The 24,120-nt window shown below is 41.5% G+C and overlaps 1 protein-coding gene across 1 annotated transcript in view; it reads right to left on the bottom strand.

Moving 5' to 3' along the window:
- Positions 1 to 1,280: 1,280 nt before the first annotated feature.
- SNX33 (sorting nexin 33) overlaps positions 1,281 to 24,120 on the bottom strand; it is a 41,966-nt gene continuing 19,126 nt past the window's right edge. Inside the window, exons 3-5 of the mRNA XM_089671354.1 lie at positions 17,302 to 18,008; positions 13,325 to 14,037; positions 1,281 to 5,480 (exon numbers count right to left, since the gene is read on the bottom strand). Of these exons, the coding sequence (XP_089527480.1) occupies positions 5,227 to 5,480; positions 13,325 to 14,037; positions 17,302 to 17,984 (1,650 nt within the window). The 5' untranslated portion in view covers positions 17,985 to 18,008 and the 3' untranslated portion in view covers positions 1,281 to 5,226. The remainder of the gene's footprint in view (positions 5,481 to 13,324; positions 14,038 to 17,301; positions 18,009 to 24,120) is intronic.

Raw genomic sequence — 24,120 nt, 5'->3', positions numbered from 1 at the left:
AGTGTCTACGAATTCAAGGGTAAACGCCATAGTCGAGGACCTAACCTACCACAGTGCCTCCCAGTTCCAATAGTGCCAACCAGCCTCTCATTGTGGCTTGCAGTGCCCTCAATCTCCCACAGTACCCCCAGGCCCCCTGAGACCTCTCAGGCCCCACAGTGCTACTCAACCACCCACAGTGCCCTCTGGCTTGCTGCAGAGCCTTTAGCCCCCCCATGGTGCCCCCAACCACCAACAGTGTCTCACAGAGCACCCCAGCCCCCCCCCCCCCCAGTGCCCCTGAAAAGACCAGCATCCACAGTTTCCCCTAGGGCCACCAAGTCTGCTGCAGAGTCACCTAATCCCCTTCCCTGCACTGCACTCCAAACCCATTCATACACTTTTTGTTTTCCCATACTTTTATTGAAGTGGAAACTTCTTTTTTTTTTTTTTTAATGCTGGGACATAGAAGGTTTTGAAAGAATTTACAGGCCTTGGTCTCAACCACTGTCTGTTAGGCAGACAATTTGGGGTGCATCCAAAACTATATGACTGCAAAAAAGTGCATTGATTCTTCAATTTAATGTATGCATTTCCACTGTGTGCATGTATTCTATCGTACATCTCTTAGATTGTAAGCTCCAAGGAGCAGGGCCCTCCTAACCCTCTTGTATTGAACTGTATTGTCTCCCTTTATATTGTAAAGCGCTGAGCAAACTGTTGGCGCTATATAAATCCTGTATAATAATAATAATAATAATAATCACAATAAAGCCATTCTATCTTCACACAGGTGCACAGCTCCTATTGAATGCATCTACGTATGTGTTCTACAGGAAAGCATTTTACAAGACAAACATGAACAGCACTGACCTAGTACCTTAATCCTGCCCAGGATCCTCTAGTAAATGTCAGGGAGTCTACTGAACAGTTTGGTGCTGTGTAATGCTGTGTGGTTGTCTCCCTTACTATTGCCTAGCTGTGAATGGATTGCATTCTTGATGGGTGACATCACTCCCTCCGGGGCACACAGAGTGTGTGCGTGTATGCAGGCAGATCTATACAAACACTGACTCAGTCTACACCCTGCCCATGATATACAGTCACACCCTTTACTTCTGTGGCCATTGCACACCACAGGCTGAAAACCTGACTGCTTACAAGACTAGTTCCTGGGACAGACCGGGATGAGAATTTGATACAATACTTTGAACAGATTGCTGGTGCAGAATACAGTCATATGCTAAGAAACAAATATACTATTAAACACTGCCACACAAAAAACACACAAAAACAGTGAATGTATTTCATTGTTGTATTGTAAAATGTTTTCTTGTTCAAAATGAAATTTAGATTGCATTGAAATTTGAAGTGATACCATCACATTACAATCAGCCATTCTGTAAGTATCATTTGACTTCAGCTAAATAATGGACAACAGACCTCACTAAGTACCAAACCAATATCTACAAGTGAGCAGCATGCCAATATCCAGTTACATGATCGAGGCTTTCTGAATTGTAGAATAACCACTGCAGGGGGTATGTTCATAGGTACAGGACGGGAATGGGAAGTCATCTACCACAATGGCAGAAAGAAATGGAAGACCTGCAAAGAGGCACCGGATATAAGCAGGCAAGGAGGTCATCTCACTGGGGGACTGAATTGGAAGACTAAAGCTCTGAGTTCTGATCAGTGAACAGAACAACATAGAGAAGATGACCACAACAAGCAGCCATATACTTAAGCTGGCCATACACTATTCAAATTATTTCTAAACCTGGCCATACATTAATAGATTTCTTTTGCTCAGCCTGTGGCCAGATTCCAGCCAGATAAATCCATCCAAACAAATGGCGTTAATGAACGAATTCCCCCCCCCAGGCTATTGTATTCTGACAACCGCTCATTGTCAATTGTCAGAATACCTAAACAGTGTCTGCAGTTGTTTGACTGCAAGCATCGTTCGATCAAAGATTTTCCAACCTAGCTCTTTTGACTAAAGTCAATTTTAGTTGAGCTGGCAGGGCCAGCCACTGTTAGAATTTTGGCCCATTCCTCTGTATGGCTCGCAATTCTAAAGCTGGCCATACAGGATACATTTTTTTGGTTCAACCAGCAATTGAATGAACAAAAAAAGTTAGCTGATATCCCTGTTCATATTCAACGGGGGAATCGTCCTGCTGGGCTATTGTATTCTGTCGGCAGGGAGCCTTCCCCGCTGCCAGAAAAACAGTGATCAGTATTCCCCCATTATAGCCAGTGGCACTGTCAGGGCTCATGCACATTTGACTTTCTTTCTAACTCTTGCCAAACACCCCTATAGCGCTTTAACGCTCCTAAAACGCTCCCCAAATGCCCCATGCACAATTTTGTGGCAGTTGATAGGCGTTTGCCAAGTGTTAAAACCACACCACAAAACGCCTATAATGAAGTTACATGGTATTAACGCTCAGCAACCACCTCACAACTGCAGCACCATAGACTTGAATGGGAGGCTTCAACTCCTCTTAACTCGACACGAGGCGTCAGTTTTGACACGACGTAATGCTAACGCTTCAGTGTGAACAGCACTGTGTGCTGCCATGTGCAGAATTTTCATTAGTGCTTGAGAAGCATTAAAAACGCTTCCCAAACACCTGTCTGACGCCTGCTGACAAAGCTAGTGTGAATTGAGCCTTAATTCAGCAAAAACCTAACAGGCCGATTATACATAAATTAATAAATAGATCGACCTGTGTACCACCAGCTAGCCTATACATGGATCAAAATTCAGCTGGTTCAGCAGGGACCGGATGATTTTTGATCCATGTATGGCCGGCTTAACAGTGTAAGGCCAGTTTAACAGATTTGTTTATCCACACTACATGCAACAGATGGATGAATCCCCCTGCTGGGCTATTGTACTCTGACAGCCAGCAGCAGTCCGAATGCCCAAACAGCAGCTGCATCAGATTGGATGCAGCTGCCGTGCAGCTAACAATTTTCCACCAAGCTACTAAATTTCTCAGTTGAAGAATGTCGGGCTGGAGGGGGCCACTCACTTAACAAATTGGGCTAGTTCATTAGGTGTATGGCCAGCTTTACATTCATTATCTAACCTGCATTGGCAACACCCTAAGTCCAGTTTTTATACATGAGGCCCTCTACAGTTGTGGCCAAAATTATTCAACCCCCACTGAAATTGAGTGTTTTGGCCAGTTTGACATTGCTTTTGATCATTCAGTCATCTTGCTTACATTTACATTAAAGAGGCACTTGTAGGTCAGACAAATATAACATAACAGTTATAATGAAATAACCACAAATGTCTTTTCTGTGCTCACAGCATTATCAGTTTTATTCAACCCCCAAGTGACATTCAATCTTAGTACTTAGTACAGCATCCTTTTACAGTTATAACAGCTTTTAAACGTGAAGCATAGCTTGACACAAGTGTCTTGCAGCGATCTACGGGTATCTTCGCCCATTCTTCATGGGCAAAGGCCTCCAGTTCAGTCACATTCTTAGGCTTGCGCACTGCAACTGCTTTCTTTAAGTCCCACCAGAGGTTCTCAATCGGATTTAAGTCTGGTGACTGCGATGGCCACTCCAAAATGTTCCAGCCTTTCCTCTGCAACCATGCTCTAGTGGACTTGGAGGTATGCTTGGGATCATTGTCCTGTTGAAAGGTCCAACGTCTCCCAAGCCTCAGGTGTGTGACGGACTGCATCACGTTTCCATCCAATATCTCCTGGTACTGAAGAGAATTCATGGTACCTTGCACACGCTGAAGCTTCCCTGTACCTGCAGAAGCAAAACAGCCCCAAAGCATGATTGACCCTCCACCATGCTTCACAGTAGGCAAGGTGTTCTTTTCATCATAGGCCTTGTTCTTCCTCCTCCAAACATAGCGTTGATCCATGGGCCCAAACAGTTCTAATTTTGTTTCATCAGTCCACAGAACACTATCCCACAACTTTTGTGGTTTGTCCACATGGCTTTTGGCATACTGCAGTCGACTCTTCTTATTCTTTGGAGACAGCAAGGGGGTACGCCTGGGAGTTCTGGCACGGAGGCCTTCATTACGCAGTGTGCGTCTTATTGTCTGGGCTGAAACTTCTGTACCCACATCTGACAAATCTTTTCTCAGTTCCTCAGCAGTCACACGGGGACTTCTCTCCACTCTACGCTTCAGGTAGCGCACAGCAGTCGAAGTCAGCATCTTCTTTCTGCCACGACCAGGTAGCGTTTCAACAGTGCCCTTTGCCTTGAATTTGCGAATGATGCTTCCTAAGGTGTCTCTTGGTATGTTTAACATCTTTGCAATCTTCTTATAGCCATTGCCCTTCCTGTGAAGAGAAATCACCTCTTCTCTTGTCTTCCTGGACCATTCTCTTGCCTTCACCATGTTTGTAACCACACCAGTAAATGTCTAGAAGGAGCTGAGTATCACAGTCATTTTAAAGCTGCCTAATTGGTGCTTATTATGCTTGATTGCTGCTCGGTGACATCCACAGGTGTTTTCAATACCTGATGGAAAGCACCTGTATGAACCTCTGTTCTTCAGAGTGGTAGTCTTTAAGGGGTTGAATAATTGTGGCAATGAAGAAACCACATAAGAACCATTTACTACTGTATTACATAAACAATTGATGTCATTTTAGTTGCATTTGGGTAGTTACAACGTCCTTGTAGGATTTGATTCTGAATACAATTCCAAATGTACACTATAGTCCCTAAACCCCTTTACAGCATTGGGGGTTGAATAATTTTGGACACAACTGTAGTTCTAGTCATGTGAAATGATTGAAGCTGAATGTTATTTTAGCTCACAAAATGTCTGTCAGTGATGATTACACTTGGTTTCCAATGGCACTGTAACCACAAGTAAGATCCTAGCAGTTTGTCTGTGATCCCTTATCCTCCATAGTAAATAGTTGACCTCTAGAAATATACGATAAAGCTTTGATTTATTTTTGCTCTTTTACATAAACAGCAGCACATTGTCAAACATTTATTTTTACCAATATTAACACCTGCTAATAATCACATTATTTTAAAACGTTTTTCTCAGTCTTTCAAAACTTAAAAATATCCACTAAATTCCATCAATCTTAGTCCCATTCATTGTAAAAGGCACCCAGGTATGTACATGGTAATAAAAAAAGATGGCGTTTGTTATCAGGAATGTATCCACTGGACAATGCCAAATCAGTTGTTGGCTAAACAAAAGCCAAGGCAAATTCCCACAAATAAGAGACGTTGTCACATGTTTTCATACAACTGTAAAGTCTTCTCTAGCTCCTGGCTGACCCTCTGATAGAAGACAATCTGTTCCTTTATATAATGTTGGATCGTCTGCTTGAAGTCTAGCAACCTCCTCTGGTGAAAATGGTTAATCTCTGCTTGCAAAGCAAATCCCACTACGCGGCACCTCTTCCGGATTCCGTCAGCTTCTTCCTGCTCCATTTTCCCTTCATCACTCATTCGCTGGCTGTCCTTCACCTTAGTAAATGCTCCTGAGAGAGACAGCCAGAAAAAAAAAAAAAGGGTAAGAGGTAGAATGTAGCTAGTCTCCTCCCCCCCCTCCCAAAAACAAACAAAAGGGTAAGAGGTAGAATGTAACTAGTCTCCCCACAGTCACTCCCTTTATAATCTTTTCATACAATGACAGGTTTGCTTAATCTGCTTACTTTACTTAAAGGATACAAGTGATGGGGGGCCTGGAGTCTGCCATTGTTGACATGTCCTTCTGAAAATGCTAGTTGACTGGCCTGTAGGTTGAACCTCTATTATTAATATTATGGGGCCCAGGCACAAAGCAGCAGTATGTCCTTATCAGGTCCATACTGCTGCTTAAAAACATAATTGTTATTTTCAGAAATTGTAAACAAGCAAAGCTTCATTTGTTGAATAGGGGAAAATGTCATGTGACCAAGCTCTCCTCCTATCAAGAGGTGTTCTCTGCAGCAACATGTAAAGAACACTCCCACACAGACCACCGGGATACACACCGCAGCCTACAATGTATGAATAAGGCTAGGTTTAGACTTGCGCCTAAACCACCTCTCTTCTGAAAAGTGATCTGTTTTGGATCACTTTTTAGAGGTCATTGACAGACAGTGAGGAGACAGTGTGATGCCTCCTCACTGCCTGTTTTAACCCCATTATTGCTGAACAAACGATTGCAGCTTTTGTGGCGCTTTCAAATTTGCGTGAATGGACTGCATTCAGCGGGCATTCCTCCCACGTATTGCGACATGTCAGCTCAACTGTGTGTTTTTAACACCCCTAAAAGCTAGTCTAACTTGTAAAATTCAGGCACAGTGTTGAAAAAAAAAAAATTGTATCCTGCATATAGTAGTGTCTGCTCTCCATTTCAGATTGGGCCCTTAAGCTAGCCATACACACACAGATCTAATGCAGTATATCTAATAGATTTCTCCATCCATGCTAAACATTATGGATGGAGGAATCTCCCTTGTTGAACAGTGACTGCACCAGACTGGATGCAATCACTGATTGGCCGACAATTTTCTACTTGGATTTTCCAGTTGAAGTCAAGCCAGTTGGTGCTGACAGGGCCACCCACAGCTCAAATTTTGGCCAGCTGAGAAAGAATTGGGCAAAATTCAAGTTGTGTATGACCAGCTTTGGCGTTTTCAGATAAGGATGTCCGAGTTTCCTGATCTGCATACGTACAGGGCAGGTATTCAGAAAGCACTGAATCCACACAGCAGCCAGGCATCAAGTATTTTCAGAATGAAGTTGGCAATGGCAGCCCCTTAGTTCCCTCATGACAGGTTTATTTTTGGTTTCACTTCCCATGTGCATGCCAATGATGCAGGCCTAGACATCTGCTCAGACTCCACAGTTATGTCCCATAACTCAATGAATGTGTCATTACTGGAGGTTCTCTCATTGGAGAGTGGGTTGAATAATTTTGGGCATAACTGTTGTTGAAGACACCATAATAGCATGTGTCTAGGTTTGGGGGCGTGCAGGATGGGATTCAAAACTTAACATGCAGTTGTCAGTCATGATAAACTTTCAAACGTAAAAGGCCTGCCTCATGTAAAAAAAGAAAAAAAAAATCCTGCCTTAGATTGAATGTCACACAATGGGGGCAATTTACTAAAACTGCAGCACATAGAATCTGGTGTGACTGTGCATAGTAACCAATCAGCTTCTAACAATTAAACTTTGACAATAAAACCTAGAAGCTGACTGGTTACTAGTCACACCATATTCTGTATGCTTCAGTTTTAGTAAATCTCCTCTTTTACAGCCAAAAAATAATTAATCACTCACATTTCTCTCCAATTTTGTTTTTCTTTAATACTTGACTGACTTCTCTGACTTCTCAGATAAGCTCCACCCAGTTGCCTGCACTTTGTTCAACAGAAGTGCTATCACTAGCTTAGGGGATGGTGGTTTGGCATGACCCAGACATTTATTTATTTCAGGTACTTATATAGCGCCGTCCATTTACGCAGCGCTTTACACACATATATATATATATATATATATATATATATATATATATATATATATTGTACATTCACATCAGTTCCTAACCCTCAAGGGGTGTACAATCTAAGGTCCCTAACTTACATCATACAAACACATACTAGGGCCAATTTAGACAGGAGCCAATTAACCTACCAGCATGTCTTTGGAGTGTGGGAGGAAACCGGAGTACCCAGAGGAAACCCACACAGGCACAGGGAGAACATGCAAACTCCAGGCAGGTGGTGCCGTGGCTGGGATTCAAACGGACGACCCTAGTACTGCCAGGCGGAATTGCTAACCATTTAGCCACTGTGCTGCCCTAGACATCAAGCCCCTATTTGTAAAACTAAATCAGAGAACACAGGGAGACTTCTAGTTTATAAAGTAATAACAGCCACTTCATGGCATCTGCTCTCATACTGTAGTTTTATTTTTAAATCTTTAAAATGCCTGCCCAGAGGGTGCCTGTCTTTATGCAGGCCATAGACGGTTCCTTTATCGGCCGATTTTTCATCCGAAAAACGAAACATCGGTTGTTCTGTTGCCACCAATGATTGCGAAAATTGGCCGTTTTTCACAAATTTTCCAGCATGAGCGATAAAAGAAATGAGGAGGAACCGCGAAAATTGCCCCACTAATGCCTCGTACACAATATAAGAAAATCATACGAAAATTTTCCTACGAGGACCGATCGTCCGAATCGGATCGTCAGTACACAGCTTTCGAGAGCCGATCACGACAATTCGTACGACAATATCGGAAGGGACAAGCGCAAAAATTTTTCTCATACGACACCAGATCGCACGATTTTCATTTAATCAGTACAGAAGTCATCTGAAAATACAATACAAATACAATGCAATACATGACATCAGTTTTGAATTTCTTTTCTTTCATAGGAGAATTTTCGTATCTTTAGTAACCTTTTCCCTTTCGATGTGAGACTAGCAGGCGAAAAAAAACGGCCGATCGTTCGTCTGATATTCTCATCATGTGTACGGGGCATTACAGTGTGAAAATCGGCCGATTATTCTTTCGGACGAAAATCGGCCGATAAACGAACCGTCTACGGCCTGCATTAGAGTAAAACGTTTGGCATTGCCAATGAGTTAGCTTAAAGTGTATTCAAACCCGAACAATGAACTTCTTTTATTTGCTCCCCTTTGGTCTATCAAAGCTGAACTCCAGCCTTAACTAGAGTCTTGTACAGTTGTTTCAATCATGCAGGCTTAGCATTACATGTGGACATTATCTAGGGCACAGTTGTCCAACTGGCGGCCCTCCAGCTGTTGCCAAACTACAAGTCCCATGAGGCATTGCAAGAATGACAGTTACAGGCATGACTCCCAGAGCTAGAGGCATGATGGAAGTTGTAGTTTTGCAACAGCTGGAGTGCCACCAGTTTGACACCCCTGATCTAGGGCAGTCTACAGTTGCAAGAAAAAGTATGTGAACCCCTTGGGATTACGTGGAGTTTTGCATGAATTGGGCATAAAATGTGCTCTGAACGTCATCTAAGTCATAACAATAGAAGAACACAGTCTGCTGAACATAATACTACACAAACATTAGATGTTTCCATGGTTTAATTGCACATAACATGTAAACATTCACAGTGCAGGGAGGAAAAAGTATGTGAACCTTTGGACTTAATAACTGGTTGACCCTCCTTTGGCAGCAATAACCTCAACCAAACGTTTCCTGTAGTTGCAGATCAGACCTGCACAACAATCTGGAGTCATTTTGGACCACTCCTCTTCACAAAACTGTTTCAGTGTAGCAATATTCTTGGGATGTCTGGTGTGAATCGCTCTCTTAAGGTCATGCCACAGCATTTCAATCGGGTTGAGGCCAGGACTCTGACTGGGCCACTCCAGAAGGCGTATTCTGTGCTGTTGCAGCCATTGTTTTGTTGAATTACTTGTATGCTTTGGGTCATTGTCCTGTTGCATCACCCATCCTCTGCGGAGCTTCAGTTGGCGGACAGATGGTCGTACGTTTTCCTGCAAAATGTCTTGATAAACTCTGGAATTCATTTTCCCATCAATGACAACAATACGTCCAGGCCCTGAGGCAGCAAAGCAGCCCCAAACCATGATGCTCCCTCCGCCATGTTTACAGTGGGGATGAGGTTTTGATGTTGGTGTGCTGTGCCTTTTTTTCTCCACACATAGTGTTGCATGTTCTTCCCAAACAACTCAATCTTGGTTTCATCTGTCCACAGTATATTCTGCCAGTAGTGCTGTGGAACATCCAGGTGCTCTTTTGCAAACTTCAAACGTGCTGCAATATTCTTTTTGGACAGCAATGACTTCCTCCGTGGTGTCCTCCCATGTACTCCATTCTTGTTTAATGTTTTCCTTATTGTAGATGTGTCAACAAAAATGTTAGCATGTGCCAGAGATTTCTGTAGGTCTTTAGCTGACACTCTGGGATTCTTCTTTACCTCATGCAGCATTCTGCGCTGTGCTCTTGCAGTCATTTTTACAGGACGACCATGCCTAGGGAGAGTAGCAACAGTGCTAAACTTTCTCCATTGGTAGACAGTCTGTCTTACCGTGGACACATGAACATCAAGGCTTTTGGAGATACTTTTGTAACTCTTTCCAGCTTCATGCAAGTCAACAATTCTTGATCGTAGGTCTTCTGAGAGCTCTTTTCTGCGAGGCATGGTTTACTTCAGACAGTGCTTCTTGAAACCAGTAAACCCAAAACAGGTGTGTGTTTTTTAAGGGCAGGACAGCTGTCAGCAACACATCCAATATCATCACACTGATTGGAGTCAAGGTTGGCTCACTCCTGGCTCCAATTAGCTCTGGGAGAAGTCATTAAGCTAGGGTCCCACATACTTTTTCCTCCCTGCACTGTGAATATTTACATGGTATGTGCAATTAAACCATGGCAACGTCTAATGTTTGTGTAGTATTATGTTCAGCAGACTGTGTTCTTCCATTGTTGTGAGTTAGAGGACATTCAGAGCACATTTTATGCCCAATTCATGCAAAACTCTATGTAATCCCAAGGGGTTCACATACTTTTTCTTGCAACTGTACATGGAAATACAGTGAGCCTAGAAAAGCTCAATCGTCAAGACTTGACTTCCACTTATCAAAGCATTTTGATATTTGCATAACTCCTCCCAAGATCCACGGCTGAGGGCTCTTGAGAGTTGTATTGAGATAGGATGCTGTAATGTTTCAGGAAACTATGTGCAACCTCTCCAACCAGCCTTAATCTGCACTGCATAGAGAAGCACAGAGCCCTAGTGATAACAGCACTTGGTTGAAAATAAGGTAAGTAAATTGCAAGTTTTGTTTTGTTTTTTAAATCGTTAGCATGTTGATGAAAGAGGGAGGAAGGAAACACAAAATAAGCAAAAAAAATTTCAGTTTTAAATATACAATTGAAAGTAATTTGTTATATCTGTTTGATAAAATCGACCGATAAACAAACCGTCTATGGCTTGCATAAGTGTTGTCACTCTTGCATAGAAAATGTGTTCCTGGCAGGATAGCTAGGTTAAGGGAGAAAAGCTTGAAAAAGAAAACGAAGACTACATTTACATGGGAGTTTGTGTGTAGGTACATTGTGGTGTTTGTGGGTGGATAAATGTCACCTCTGAAAGCAGCAACAGTCTCTGCAATCGCACATACAAACTTGCCAGTTACCTGCAGCCAGAACGCAAAAATGCTGCCTCTGGACGCACACTGGCTGCTTCCGAGGTCAGTATGTATTTGCATGTAAACTGCTGCTGACACCTGCAGCTGTTCCCACACAGTGTGTGCAAACAGTACAAGAATCTACTGAATCTACAGCTGCACATGAACTCTGGTGTGAATGTTGCCTAACCCTAGGTTCACACCTATACAGGTTGCTATTGCGCCGTTTCTGAATTGCGTTTTTGCACTTGCTGGGGTTTTTTTTCCATTTGTTTTTATTTTTTCTTGTTGCTAGGCAGATTTAAAATGCAAAAAGCAGCAAAAACGCAATACATGCTTTTCTGAATCGCTGCCATTGAAGTCTTTAGAACCAAAAAAGCAACTTTTTGCGTTCAAAAAAGTCCCTGACCCTTTCCAAAAACGCACCGGGTGAACATATCCCATAGGAAATCATGTTAAATGGACTGTACTACGTTTCTGCAAAATGCAAAACGCTGCAGAAAACACTTAGGTGTGAACCTAGAGTAACGCAGCCACCACATCTATACTGCAACACAGTATTTTTTTTATTGTTCTTGAGTTTAGATACCATTTAAAGCACACCTGAATGTAAGAGCTATAACTAGTAACATATTTAAAAACTGACCTAGAACAGGCATACAGTCAGGAAAGTCTAAAAACTGATATCCTGTATATTTATTCTAACTTAGTGCCTCTCTGGGCTGTAAAGAATAAAATAACCCCAGAGCCTGTACCTTTAAAGACAAATCAGCAATAGCAGCTTTAATACAGAAGTATGGCCAAAGCTCATTTGGTCATACTGCTCGTATTGATCACAGGAGTGCACTTATATCTGCATTTCTGTGACCCAGATTCAGCTGACAGCAGGCTAAAGTCTGCTATCAGCTGACATCACAGATATGGTCCAGGCTTTGCAGGGAACCCCACAATAATGTTGGGTTCTGTCTAGAAGCCCGACCAGCAGCTGTTTCAGCCTCTCAGCGTGCCACTGAGAGCCTGAGCAAGCCGCTTCTGCCCCCTCCTCAGTGAGTGCTGAAGGAGGCAGAGCAGAGAGCAGTGACTGACAGTCACAACTCCGTGCTCAGAGTGGACCCTAGAACTGAACAATCAGCTGTCTTTGATTGCTCAGTTCTCAGTGTAGAGGGGACAGCTTCAGCTCAGATCCATGCTGCAGCCATTTGGCGAGTATGAATGTTTGTTTTGTTTTTCTTTAAACCTACACTTCTCTTTTAACATTTATACTCTCACAGGTTCCCTTTATAAGCCCAACTTTGCTTTTCTGGCAAAAGGACATTGTTAGGCAAGAGAAAAAAAAGTGAATAGCTCAGTTGTATTTATCATCTGAAATTGTTCCCCAATGTGAATTATTCAAACTTTCTTTGTTACACTGGAAACAGTAGATGCATAAAATGATGCCATAAGTAAACAATTAACATGTCACTGCATGTGACTGATAATCTATGAGGCAGTATTAAATAACAGAACAACTATGGACTTCCATGTTTTCAACAACTTTTAAACTGATAAAAATATATAGTAGAATAAAGTAATTTGTTCTGTACGGCACCATACTCATTTGCTGCTACTTCCTTTTTTTTCCACGTCCTGCTTTTGTACTAGCCTTTTCATGCTCTTTTATAGCATTGTTTTCTATCTAATGAATGCACCTTACAAAGCAAACAAATATTCTGTAAATAGATGTAAGCACAGCAGGTACAGTATATACACATCAAAACTGCAAACCTCACATGCCATTCCCTACATCCACAAAAGTCAAAACAAGTTGTCTATTTTAATGTGTATATGTACAGGACTTAATACATTCAATTTATTCTGTCACTGGTGTCCTGTTCTATGGTACTAAAATTGTTGGAAATATCATAGGTTTATTCTTGGAATATTCAGCTGCAGAGACTCCTGTGGTTTGTGCTTAAGTAAATTGCTATTTCTTTTCAACACCTCTATTATATTTCATTGGCTTCTCTCTAACCCTCATTAGTTTCTCTTGTGATTGCTTTACTTTCCTTTATCTGTTTTTATGTCCATTAAGGGATGACTGTACAAACAAAATAATATATCATTAGCAATAAAAACGTAATGAGTGCACTCTTATAAAAGCAGAAGCACGCTTTATCTTATGATAGCTTGTATGAAAACCTTTCTGAACTTACCTTTCTGTAGGTGGATGATGTCTGGAAAGTTAGACAGCAATCCTTGGTACAGAGACAGGGTATCAAGAAATCGAAACTGATCGTTCTTGGGCTGCTCAGCAAACATCTCCCCTACCTTTTCATAAGTTTGCCCTGTGTGAGCGATTGCACCAACGAGTGGTTCTGTACCATACGGCGGGTCTAGCTGGAAGGAATAACTAAGACCCTGAAGAGCATTTCCAAGTTTCTGAAACTCCTTACGAAAGCCACCCATGTGTTTGCGTGCCAGTTCAGACACCACACTGGTTAGCTGCATAACACTCTCATCCATCTTTTTTGAGAAGGCTTTGAAGGCATCCACACGCTCCTCCACATCCTGCAGGTCCTGGTGTTCAGTAGGTATCTGCAGAGTCAGCAGGAAACTGGCACCCACCATCTCGTCTTTCTCTGCCCGTCGTTTGCCCGCTTTCCATTGCTTCTCATCTTGACAGGTTAAGAAGTGCTGAAAACCATCATACTGAGAAAGAACGGGGTGACTGGTCATGTGATCCATCCAAAGGATCAGACGACGTTTGCGCTTTTGGATGAAGTCCTCTTCAAAGCGTCCTGTAGCTTGCTTTTCAGGCAAGTGTGGAAGGGAGATTACTGTAAATTTATGCAGAAGCCGGTTGTACAACCAGTCAAAATGCTTGTATCTTCGGTAAACTGGAGAGTTGGTGTGCCCTGGTGTAAGCCTAACAATAAAAAATAAATAAAAACAGAAGGTAAAGACAGGAGATAATCAAGAAATTACAAATTGTGAAAATCACTTTTAACAAAAAAAAAGTTAGAAACATGAGGCTGATAACAGTTGAGAATATTACTGTATGCCCTCATAAACTGAATCTCCCTGAAAGAGATTACTATAACCTCATGTATGCCATCACAAACTGTACATCTCTGAAAGAGGAGGAAAGAATGTGCTCCTGCACAGCTCATGAGGACATTCCCATTGGATTTGGGATACTTGGCATCTTGTGCAAAGGCTGAATGTTGTCACCCTTGCTTGGCGACACTGCTGCAACCTGGGGTGTAAAGTGTTAACCTTTTCTTTCAATGTTTTAATTTTTGCCTTTAACCTAGCATTTTTTTTAAACTAGGGGTGGGGTGGGGGATAGCTAATAGGTGGACCTACATTTTCATGCAAGGTCTGCTTTAATCAGCACTCAAATTGAAATAGACAAACAAAATGTGTTAAGATAGGACTGTCTTAAAAAGGGTCAGTCCACTTAAGGGCTCATGTACACTGCAGCTGATAAACTCAGGTTTACGAGCTGTTCAGAGTTTTTTTTCAGCAGCCCCTGAACTCACCCTAATGTTTTCCTATATGTCCATGTACACATCTTCGTTTACAGGCAGTTGAGTTTACAGTCATTTTTTTGAATGCAGAAAACTTACGTTCAGGAGTAGATTTTATCAGAGTTTCAAACACCAAACATTTGTAAATGTGGCTAACTGCTTTTATAAGCGTTTGCGTTTGAAATTTTTTTTTAACTCTTCCATTTCCAGATGCTGTCCAGAGCCTTTTTTCACCATGAAAAATTAGTGCAAAGTGTTTTCCTGGTACTCAAATGGACCTGGTACACCATACTTTGAGGTTTTGCATGAAAGAAAATATGTTAGACACTGCTGCAATAATTTCTGCACAGAAATGAGCTGGAACACATCCAAACATCACAAAAAAACAAAAGAAAAAAAAGAAAAAGGCAGCTAATCTCAACACATACTGCTCTCTCTGCTTCTCCTCTCTCTTTTTCTCTCAAAATGTCTGAAATAGTTAATTTTTTACAGTTTTTTAGTGCATTCTGGGCATTTTGGAAGGTCTCCTGAGGTTATCTTTAAAAGACGCTTCTAAACGCAAACGCTCATAATCGCAGTATGTAAACGCAGCTATACAGATGTTTTTTAACCTACGTTTTCCAGCAGTCAGTTTCCATCGTTCAGAAGTGTCCCGTGTACGTGGGGCCTTAAACTGATATTTATAGGATACGTTCAGAGATACATAAAGTCCTCACTTACCTATTCCAATGGCTGTGGCAGGCTGTCTGCACCAACATCATATAGACTTGAAAGGAATGTACCCATACTCCAGAAACATTCAATTCTATGAAATGTTAGTGCACAGACACGGAGAGCTTGGTATTAATTTTAACAAAACTAATGAGAACAAGAAAACGCTGGGTGGAAAAGCAGATGCTTGTTGCCCCCAAGGATAAAAGAGTGGACTTGGCTGGGGGACCTCATATGTGGTGGTACAGCCTGATAGAGTCTTAAGGAGTAACTAACTTGGACTTTTGGAAATACTTGAATGAGCGAGTGGAACCTGTGAGGGGGGTCTTTATATACTGGGACAGAGTTGACAATTCCTTCTTGCTTTATTTTTGATGCTTTGTGGAGCTTCCCGGGAAGTCATGCTGGCTCTTGTGGTATACCATCATTGGGATATTCCTTTCTGATGACGCTATTTGTAGCAGTCCAATTTGTGCACCTTCTGCTCCCAAAGAAGCGTAACGACGCAAAACATGTTGAGCTTTATGTGAATGGATGGTGGCTTCCCTGTTATCGCTCAATTATAGTATGATCATTGTGTATCATTAATTGTGATATTGTGAACTCTTTTTATAGTGTAGGGCCACCACCCTATTTGACATTAGGGTGCAGGATGCAACTATGCTGTATTCTAATTGAGTTTTGATCAGTTTATTGTACATGAATAAAGACTGTATACTTCTTTTTTTTTTTTTTTTAATTTGTGTGATACCCACAAAGTTCATGGATTGCAGTTTAATGTCTTTTTTGTCTGTATCTATTGAGTATGGTTCTAAATTTTTAGCGACTGGACTGCAGACAATGTGAAAAGGCCACAGCCATTGGAGGAGGTAAGTAAGGATATGCAAAGGTGGGGGTGGATTGCAGAGCGGAGTATACTGAGAGAGCTAAGGAGGGAGCAAGGTGTATTTTTTATGTTACTATACTTGTCCTTTAAAGCTCAGAACCAGGAAACCTAAAAATTCTTGCTTGCAGAGGGGATGCACTTTTACTTGTGGGACAATCCGCTCTCCCGGCAGGGAACGCTCCCCCATGCTCTAGTGGTGGACTGTCCCTCAATCTTTTGACATCAGAGGACCTTAGGCCATTGGAACAAGGGTGAGAAAAGGCTGTGGTTACTGGTCTAGCAGCACAGGGGAGCCTGGAGTTCAGCTTTAAGTTTCTAGTAGCTGCTGAAATTTTAGTAGCTGCTGAAATTTTCAACCACCTGACAGCCTTTGTATCTCTTGGAGACTGTCCGAGATCTCAGAGATGTCTGTCTTTTTTCATTTATATTACACAGAACACAACAGCAGATGGTCAACTATGGCCAGTATCTTTACTGAAGTATCGATCAAATACAAAAAGCAAGGAGCTGACAAAGCCCACCAGGCTCCATCTACAACCAAAATATTAATTTTGGGTGGACTTATCCTTTAAAATATTCTAGTAATGCTGCTCAATTGACCAAATAAACAAAAACAGATGGAGCTTGTTACAGAGTCTGCAGGGTAACAGAGAACCTATTCTGCTGTTTTTCTTGGAATCACACCCTCCCACACCCTTTGTTAACTCTCCTGAATGACAGAGTGACCTGATGGCATAAATAACACACAAGCAAATTGCAGTTCATTGTTTACCGTACATACTAGTATACATTACACTAGTGTACACAGACACATCCTGACCCCTTTTACTGAAAACGAATAACACGCTTTTTCCTTAGTTACGCGACAAAACACAGAGTATGTAATTTTTCCAAATTCCAGACATTGTTCAGTAAAAGCATGAATATAAATAGTTGATTCTGACTTAACACTGGTTTGAGCACTTTCCTTAAGTACACACAGATCTTTACCAACACTACAAAGACTTCACTGTCTGTATTTTTAAAGAATGTTATACCTCTGTATAGAAACACAGTTTCTTACCTGTAGGAAATGTAACTCTTGATTCCTTTGAACTTTGTCTGTTTGGTGGGTTCCTCCACAGAGCAATTGAATGGATTACGATCCAGCTGCCACTGTGGACCCATGGGTCCCATTTGAATACCATGAGTTTCGGGCACTCTGCCCAGCTGTGGAACATCCCCAAGTATAAAGGCTTCAACGCCTGACCTTACAAAGCTAGAAAATCTGTTTAAGTTCCTCCCTACAACACTTCCCCTCTTCGAACTCGCCACACTGTCTTGCCGATCTAGTTGTGGCCGTGGTCGGTGGGCATATTCAGCTCTTGGGTAATGGTGGCGTGGGGGCTGATTGTATGGAACACCATTTGGACCACTAGGTTCTTCTGCAACAGACTGTCCATCATCCCATTCATCCCAGTCATCATCATCTTCCTCGTCATCATCATAGCTCCCATGATGTGTAGTATCTGGATAGTTTTGATGGTGTGTTGGGTAGTCTACTTGTACAGATCCAGAACGGGGCGTATTAATTATTTCAACATATGATGCTGGAAACAGTCCAGTCTGACCGCGGCTATTTGTACCCTGAAGCCACCCATCTAGCGAAACATCACTGAACAGACGTAGCTCTTCATTCTCCAGGATGTCTATTTCCTCTTTGTTCTCGCTCTGGAAGCTGTACAGAGCTCGAGCTTTCAGGGCCATGATGAAAAAGACAGGAGCAAAATGCTGCAACGGTAATAAGCAATATAATTGAGTGATCCATTAACATTTACATCACATGATATATACATTAACTGAAGATCAATTTCCTTCTTTTTAGTGATCTTGAAAGCATCATGTCTCTTAAAGTGCAGCTAAATGCATTTTTAAAAAATTTTGGATAGAATAAAAGGAGGGTTATAACCCGTCAGATTTTTTTTTTTGCCGTCTGTGTCCCATGAGTTTTTTCATTGGAAGAATTCCTCTCTAATACTTTTCTAGGGACAACTCAAAATATGGGGATTTTTTTACTTTCACTTTCATTAATAATGGTAAACAGAACAAATACAGAGGGAGAATCTCCCTAAGGAGAGCACAGACAGTAATAAAAACTGACAGGTGTTCTAATCCATCAGTCCAAGTGTTCAATCTAATCCATCCACCCCCCCCCAAAAAAATTGACCTTTAGTTTTACTTTAAGTTGGGGTCTACATGGAGCACAGTATGAAAATGCACAATATGGCACCCGACAACCCTATATCCATTATCTTTTAAAAACAGAATGCTCCACAGTGCAGTGAAGTGAACAGGATCCACAGCAATCAATGTTATTTGTGCATAGCATCCACTGTTCTATAGAAAAAACACACAATAACTGGCCTAAAACAGGGGTCTCCAAACTTTCTAAGCAAAGGGCCAGTTTACTTTCCTTCAGATTTTAGGGGGGCCGGACTGTGGCCAGCGGGAATAGAATTGCTTTCTTGCATCAGCAGAAGTAAACAGTGTCCCATCTTTGGTACTGGGGAGGGGGGGGGGGATAGTGCCCCATTGTTGGTGTCAGTGGCAGGAATTATGCCCATTGATGGGTTTTAGTGGGTAGAATAGTGTCTCCTATCTGTGGGATGAATAGTGCTCCAAGAGCCGGATAAAGACAAGCAAAGGGCTGCATCTGGCTCCGGGACACAGTTTGGAGACCACTGGCCTAAGAGGACAGCACACAGACTGTTTTTTGATTCAGGTTTAGGTTGACAGTTGCTCTATTAAAGTTCACCACCAGTCACACAGCCAAATACACAGTTGAAATAAATGTACAGTGCATTCAGACCCCCTTCATTTATTCAATTTTGGTATGTTACAGCCTGATACTACAATTGTTTAAATCATTTTTTTTCTCATTAATCTACACTCAGTATGCCAAAATGACAAAGTGAAAACAGAATTTTAGAAATGTCCATGAATTTGTTAAATATAAAAACTGAAATATCACATTGGCGTAAATATTTAGAGCCTTTGCAACAACACGTAGGGGTTGATTTACTAAAGGCAAATAGACTGTGCACTTTGCACAGTGCAGTTGCTTCACAGCTTAATAAATGAGTAGAAGTTCTGCTGACTTCCATCATCCAATCATGTGTAAGCAAGAATGCTTTTTTATTTTCCTTCCATGTGATTGGGTATTCTTTGCAAAGTGAAACTTTACCCCATTTACTAGGCTCTGGAGCAATTGCACTTGCAGAGTGCAATTGCACTTATTTATTTATTTTATTTCAGGTACTTCTATACACTTTGAAATGCGCACAGTTTATTTATCTTTAGTAAATCAACCGCTTGGAATTTAACCGAGGTGCCTTGTGATTTCTCTTGATCATTGCTGAGATGTTTCTACACCTTGACTGGCGTCCACCTGTGGTAAATTAAATAACTGGATATGATTTAGAAAGGCAGACACCTCTCTATAATAGGCCTCACAGCTGACAGAGATCTGGGGAAGGCTACACTAAAAAAAAAAAAAATGTGTGTATGATATATACAGTGGCCTTCATAATTCTCAAATGGAAGAAGTTTGGCACAACCAGGACTCTTCCAAGAGCTGGTCGTCCTGCCAAACAGATCAATCGGGGGAGAAGGGAATTAGTAAGAGAAGTGACCAAGAACCTGATGATCACTCTGATTGAGCTCCAGAGATCCTAGGTGGAGATGGGACAAAGTTCCAGAAGGTCAACCATCACTGCAACCCTCCACCAGCCTGGGCTTTATGGCAGAGTGGCTAGACAGAAGCCTCTCCTCAGTGCAAAAGACGTGAAAGCCTGCTTGGAGTTTGCAAAAGTTTTTTTTTGTAAAAAACAAAAAAACATACAGTACATTTCTGCAATACATACACATTTCCTCTTGTATCCATTTAAAGATTCTGCAAGTACAGAAAAATGCCTTTTGATCTACCGCAAATGCACTCAGCTTAGAATTCCTGTTGTCGACTGAAACCACACATCACTTTTCTTGATGTCAGCCCTGATCATGTTGTTTGCTGAACTACTGAATCCCTCCCGCTCCTCCTGTCCACACATATTTAATGGTTAGTTCCTTTTTTTAAAAAAAAAGTATTTTATATAGAACTGGAATTTTTATATAGAACTGGAAAGTACTTGAGTGTTATCCTTGGCACATCTCAAGCTGAGAGAGGAACATGCAATACTTGTACTAGAATCTAACTAGGAGCTAGTTAGATTGTCCTACATGCACCTGTGCTGACAGGAGGAGAGAGCAGAGTGAGCAGAGTTGGGGATTTATGGATGCGTTGCTTCTCCTTCAATGTCCAATCAATCAGCAAGCTGCAGGAGGGGAGGTGACAAGTTGGGTCACTAGGTAGCACTGTCGGGCAGAGGTGTATATATATTATAAAAAAAAAAAGTGGCTGACAGATCTTTTGGCAGATAATACAGTTCATATGTGCACTTCATATGTGTAAGGCCCCATGTACAACGGGCATTTGTCAGGTTCTCCTAAATGCCTTTCCCTCTGGGTAGCAACGTTTCGGAAGAAAAACCACTTGATGTGTGTAAACGCATCTAGGTGCATAAAGTGCTTGTGCGTTATTTCATTTCAACGGCCAGAATAAATTATTATTCTGGCCAATGAAATGAATTTGTGTTTAAGTGCTTGATGATTCTAGTGTTAACGTGAGTTTAGACGTGTTTGCATGCATCTAGTGTTTTTTCTGACAAAACGCTGCTGCTCCTGGATGCACTGGCAGTGGGTGGGTTTTCTGCCCCTAAATGTCTATTTGTGCATGGAAACATAGGCTAACATGGGTGGTATTTGGAAGCAGGAGAAAAAAAAAAAAAGAGATGCCAGATGCACCTAAAAGCAGCGTTTTTGACGTTCAGTGTACATGAGACTTACAGTAAATATCTCTGTGGAGCTCAGCATAATGCCGGTTTCCTGCAATTACTATATGTTATTGGGTTTTTTTTTTAACCAAGCAGGCATGGAGGATGCTACCTATCTGTATTACAGTTGTGCATCATGTGTGATTACTGTTCCAGTATTTCACGTAACAGGCCATCTGTGCGAGTCAGCACTTTTCCAGGAAAATCACTATTTCTTCATCAAACTTAAAATGATCATGTTCCTAAAACTGCAAAAGGGAAAATCTATTAGGAAAATTTACAGGAATTTCCAAACTTGCCATCTAAAAAGGCCCATGAGCACTAATACTATAATCTATGGTACAGATTACTCTGTAGCATTACTGTACTAAGTAAATGGTTCATACTGGATCTTTGGTGCTTTTCCCTCTATGAGCAGCAAACTGCCATCAAAAGGATGCCTTTCAGAACATTGGGGACACGCTAAAAAAAAATCACAGGCCATATGTGGATTTATACTTTTCAACACATTCATATTCCAAAGCTTTCTTACAGTACAATGCTTTTTCAGTGGTTATGACAAACACTTTTAAATATAGTGTAATTGGAATACACAAGCTCGTGATTAGCAACAAGGCGGAGGTAATTTAATATGATCTGCCAGCTTCTGCATAGGTAACAGGTGCCGCACCTGCTCAAGGCAACAAGGGTTCTAGTGAGTAACTTATTTAAAAGTATAATAAACACTATAAAAAGAAAATCATAGGCATGAACTAATGTATATCTACAGGGACTTGTGGGAATTCAAATATTAGGAGTGCCTATTGCTTATAAGTTATTAAAGATGCAGGATCCAGGGCTGAGTTTTAGCTGACTGAACTCCCATTTGATGCTGCATGATACCAATGACCCTTTTAGCTGTGTGTATGGCCTTGTTCACACTGCCAGCAAAGAGGCAGTAAAAACAGATGGTTGATCTGCATTTTACTGCCCTCAAAGCACCTACCTATAACCTTACATTGTGGCCTCTCATGTATGTCCACATTGTCTCTGCATGTTGCCTTTGGCAGGGCTCCTATTGAAGTCAGTGGGACCTTGCTGTAACCACGTGTCAACTCTTGGGCACATGATTGCGATGCTGTATTGCAGTGTAAAATCCCTTTTGGGAACAAAAAAAAAAAAGAAACAAGCATTTTGGAGGTGGCCTCTTTAACCACTTGCCCTTCAGAAGATTTACCCCCCTTCCTGACCAGGCCATTTTTTTGTGATACGGCGCTGCATTATTTTAACTGACAATTTGCGCGGTCATGCAGCACTGTACATAAATGAAATTTAAGTCATTTTTTCCCCCGCAAATAGAGCTTTCTTACAGTGGTATTTGATCAACTCTGAGTTTTTTCTTTTTTGCGCTATAAACAAAAAAAATCTGACAATTTTGAAAAAAAACCAAAAAACTATATTTTGACTTTTTGCTATAAAAAGTATCCAATAACAAAATTAAAAAAAATAAAATTTTGGCATAAATTTAGGCCAAAATGTATTCTGCTACATGTCTTTGCTAAAAAAAAAAAAGTGTACATTAATTGGTTTACGTGAAAGTTATAGAGTCTACAAATGGCGGTACATATACTGGTATTTTTTTTTTTTATACTAGTAAAGGCGGCGATCAGCGACTTATAGCGGAACTGCAGTGGGCATTCTGACACTGGGTGGGAACTGATTGCCACTGACATCTCCAGTGACACTAATACAGTGATCAGTGCTAATAAAAAGCACTGACACTGTACTAATCACACTGGGCAGGAAGAAGTTAACATCTGGGGCGATCAAAGGGTTAACTGTGTGTCAGGGAGTGATTTTATTGTGTACTGTGTTGTATTTTACTGTGTTGTGTGTTGCACAGCAGAGAGATAGAAAGCAGCATGTCCATGCTGACAGGAGAGAGATCTGTGTTGTTCACACACAGATCTCTCCCCTCTCAGCTTCGCTAACGATCACCAAGTCCCGGCCGAAAATCTGCTGATTGACATCCTCAGCAGCAAATATCAGTGCTGGTAGGGCGGTGTGTGCACCCCCTACCCAGAAATGCGAAATCACGTATATTTACATGATTTTGCCCAGCGAAGCTGCCCTATGGGTTGACGGGCAAGTGATTATACCTACAAACCTCCGCTCAACTACCTCTTAAAAATGACCCGTTACAGGTCCTACGGAGCCTAAAGGGTGCCATCCTGACCACCACCAAGTGACCAGCAATGTAAGGGGCATTTTTCTCTGTGACTGTCAATTGGTTTTTGCAGAAATCCCTTAACACCTGAAATTTATTTCAAAGGTTCCTCTGGGGCAAAAGGGTTGGGAAAGACTGACCTAGGAGGTAATTTGCCCAGAAAAATGATACAGGCATATGTTCTAACGGCAGACTCCACTGACTGCACACTTGTTGTGGGGCACTGACTCAACAGCTAGAGAAGCCAAGATGAAGCGGGCAGCTCTGAAGCCTGCATCCTTTAAAACAAAATGGTAATAGCACTTCAAGTGATTAAGTCATTATTCAAACCATGAAATCCACCCTTCATCTAGTTGTGCAATATGTATTTTTTATAGATGCACTTTTGCATACCAACAACTTACTTAAGTAGTTAACCTGACCACAAAGTACAGGTAGTAATGAGCCATTAGGAAACCTTTTGATGGCTGAAGGTTTTTCCTCAACACATTGCTCTTCTCCCTTTTACAGTCATATTAACCTACATACACATATCCTGCAAGTTTATATGAATTGCAGACATCTATAAACATAGTTTTATCTCAGGGGATCAATAGGCTGTGAGTTAAAAAAAAATTGCAGTCTGGATTCCGGAATGCTGATGCTGTGGGCGCTAGTTGTTATCTAATCAAATCATGTAGCAGGATTCAATGATAAACATTCACAGTATGTTAAATCTGTACTACAGGGAAACCTAAAGTTCCCCCTTCAGGTGGGGCTGCCCTTG

This window comes from Staurois parvus, unplaced genomic scaffold (genome assembly GCF_062004578.1).
Source record: "Staurois parvus isolate SC_StPar_1 unplaced genomic scaffold, SC_StPar_1.0 ptg000105l, whole genome shotgun sequence".
Lineage (NCBI taxonomy): Eukaryota > Metazoa > Chordata > Amphibia > Anura > Ranidae > Staurois > Staurois parvus.
Note: the sequence above shows the minus strand (reverse complement) of the source record. Positions and strands in the feature narration are given on the sequence as shown.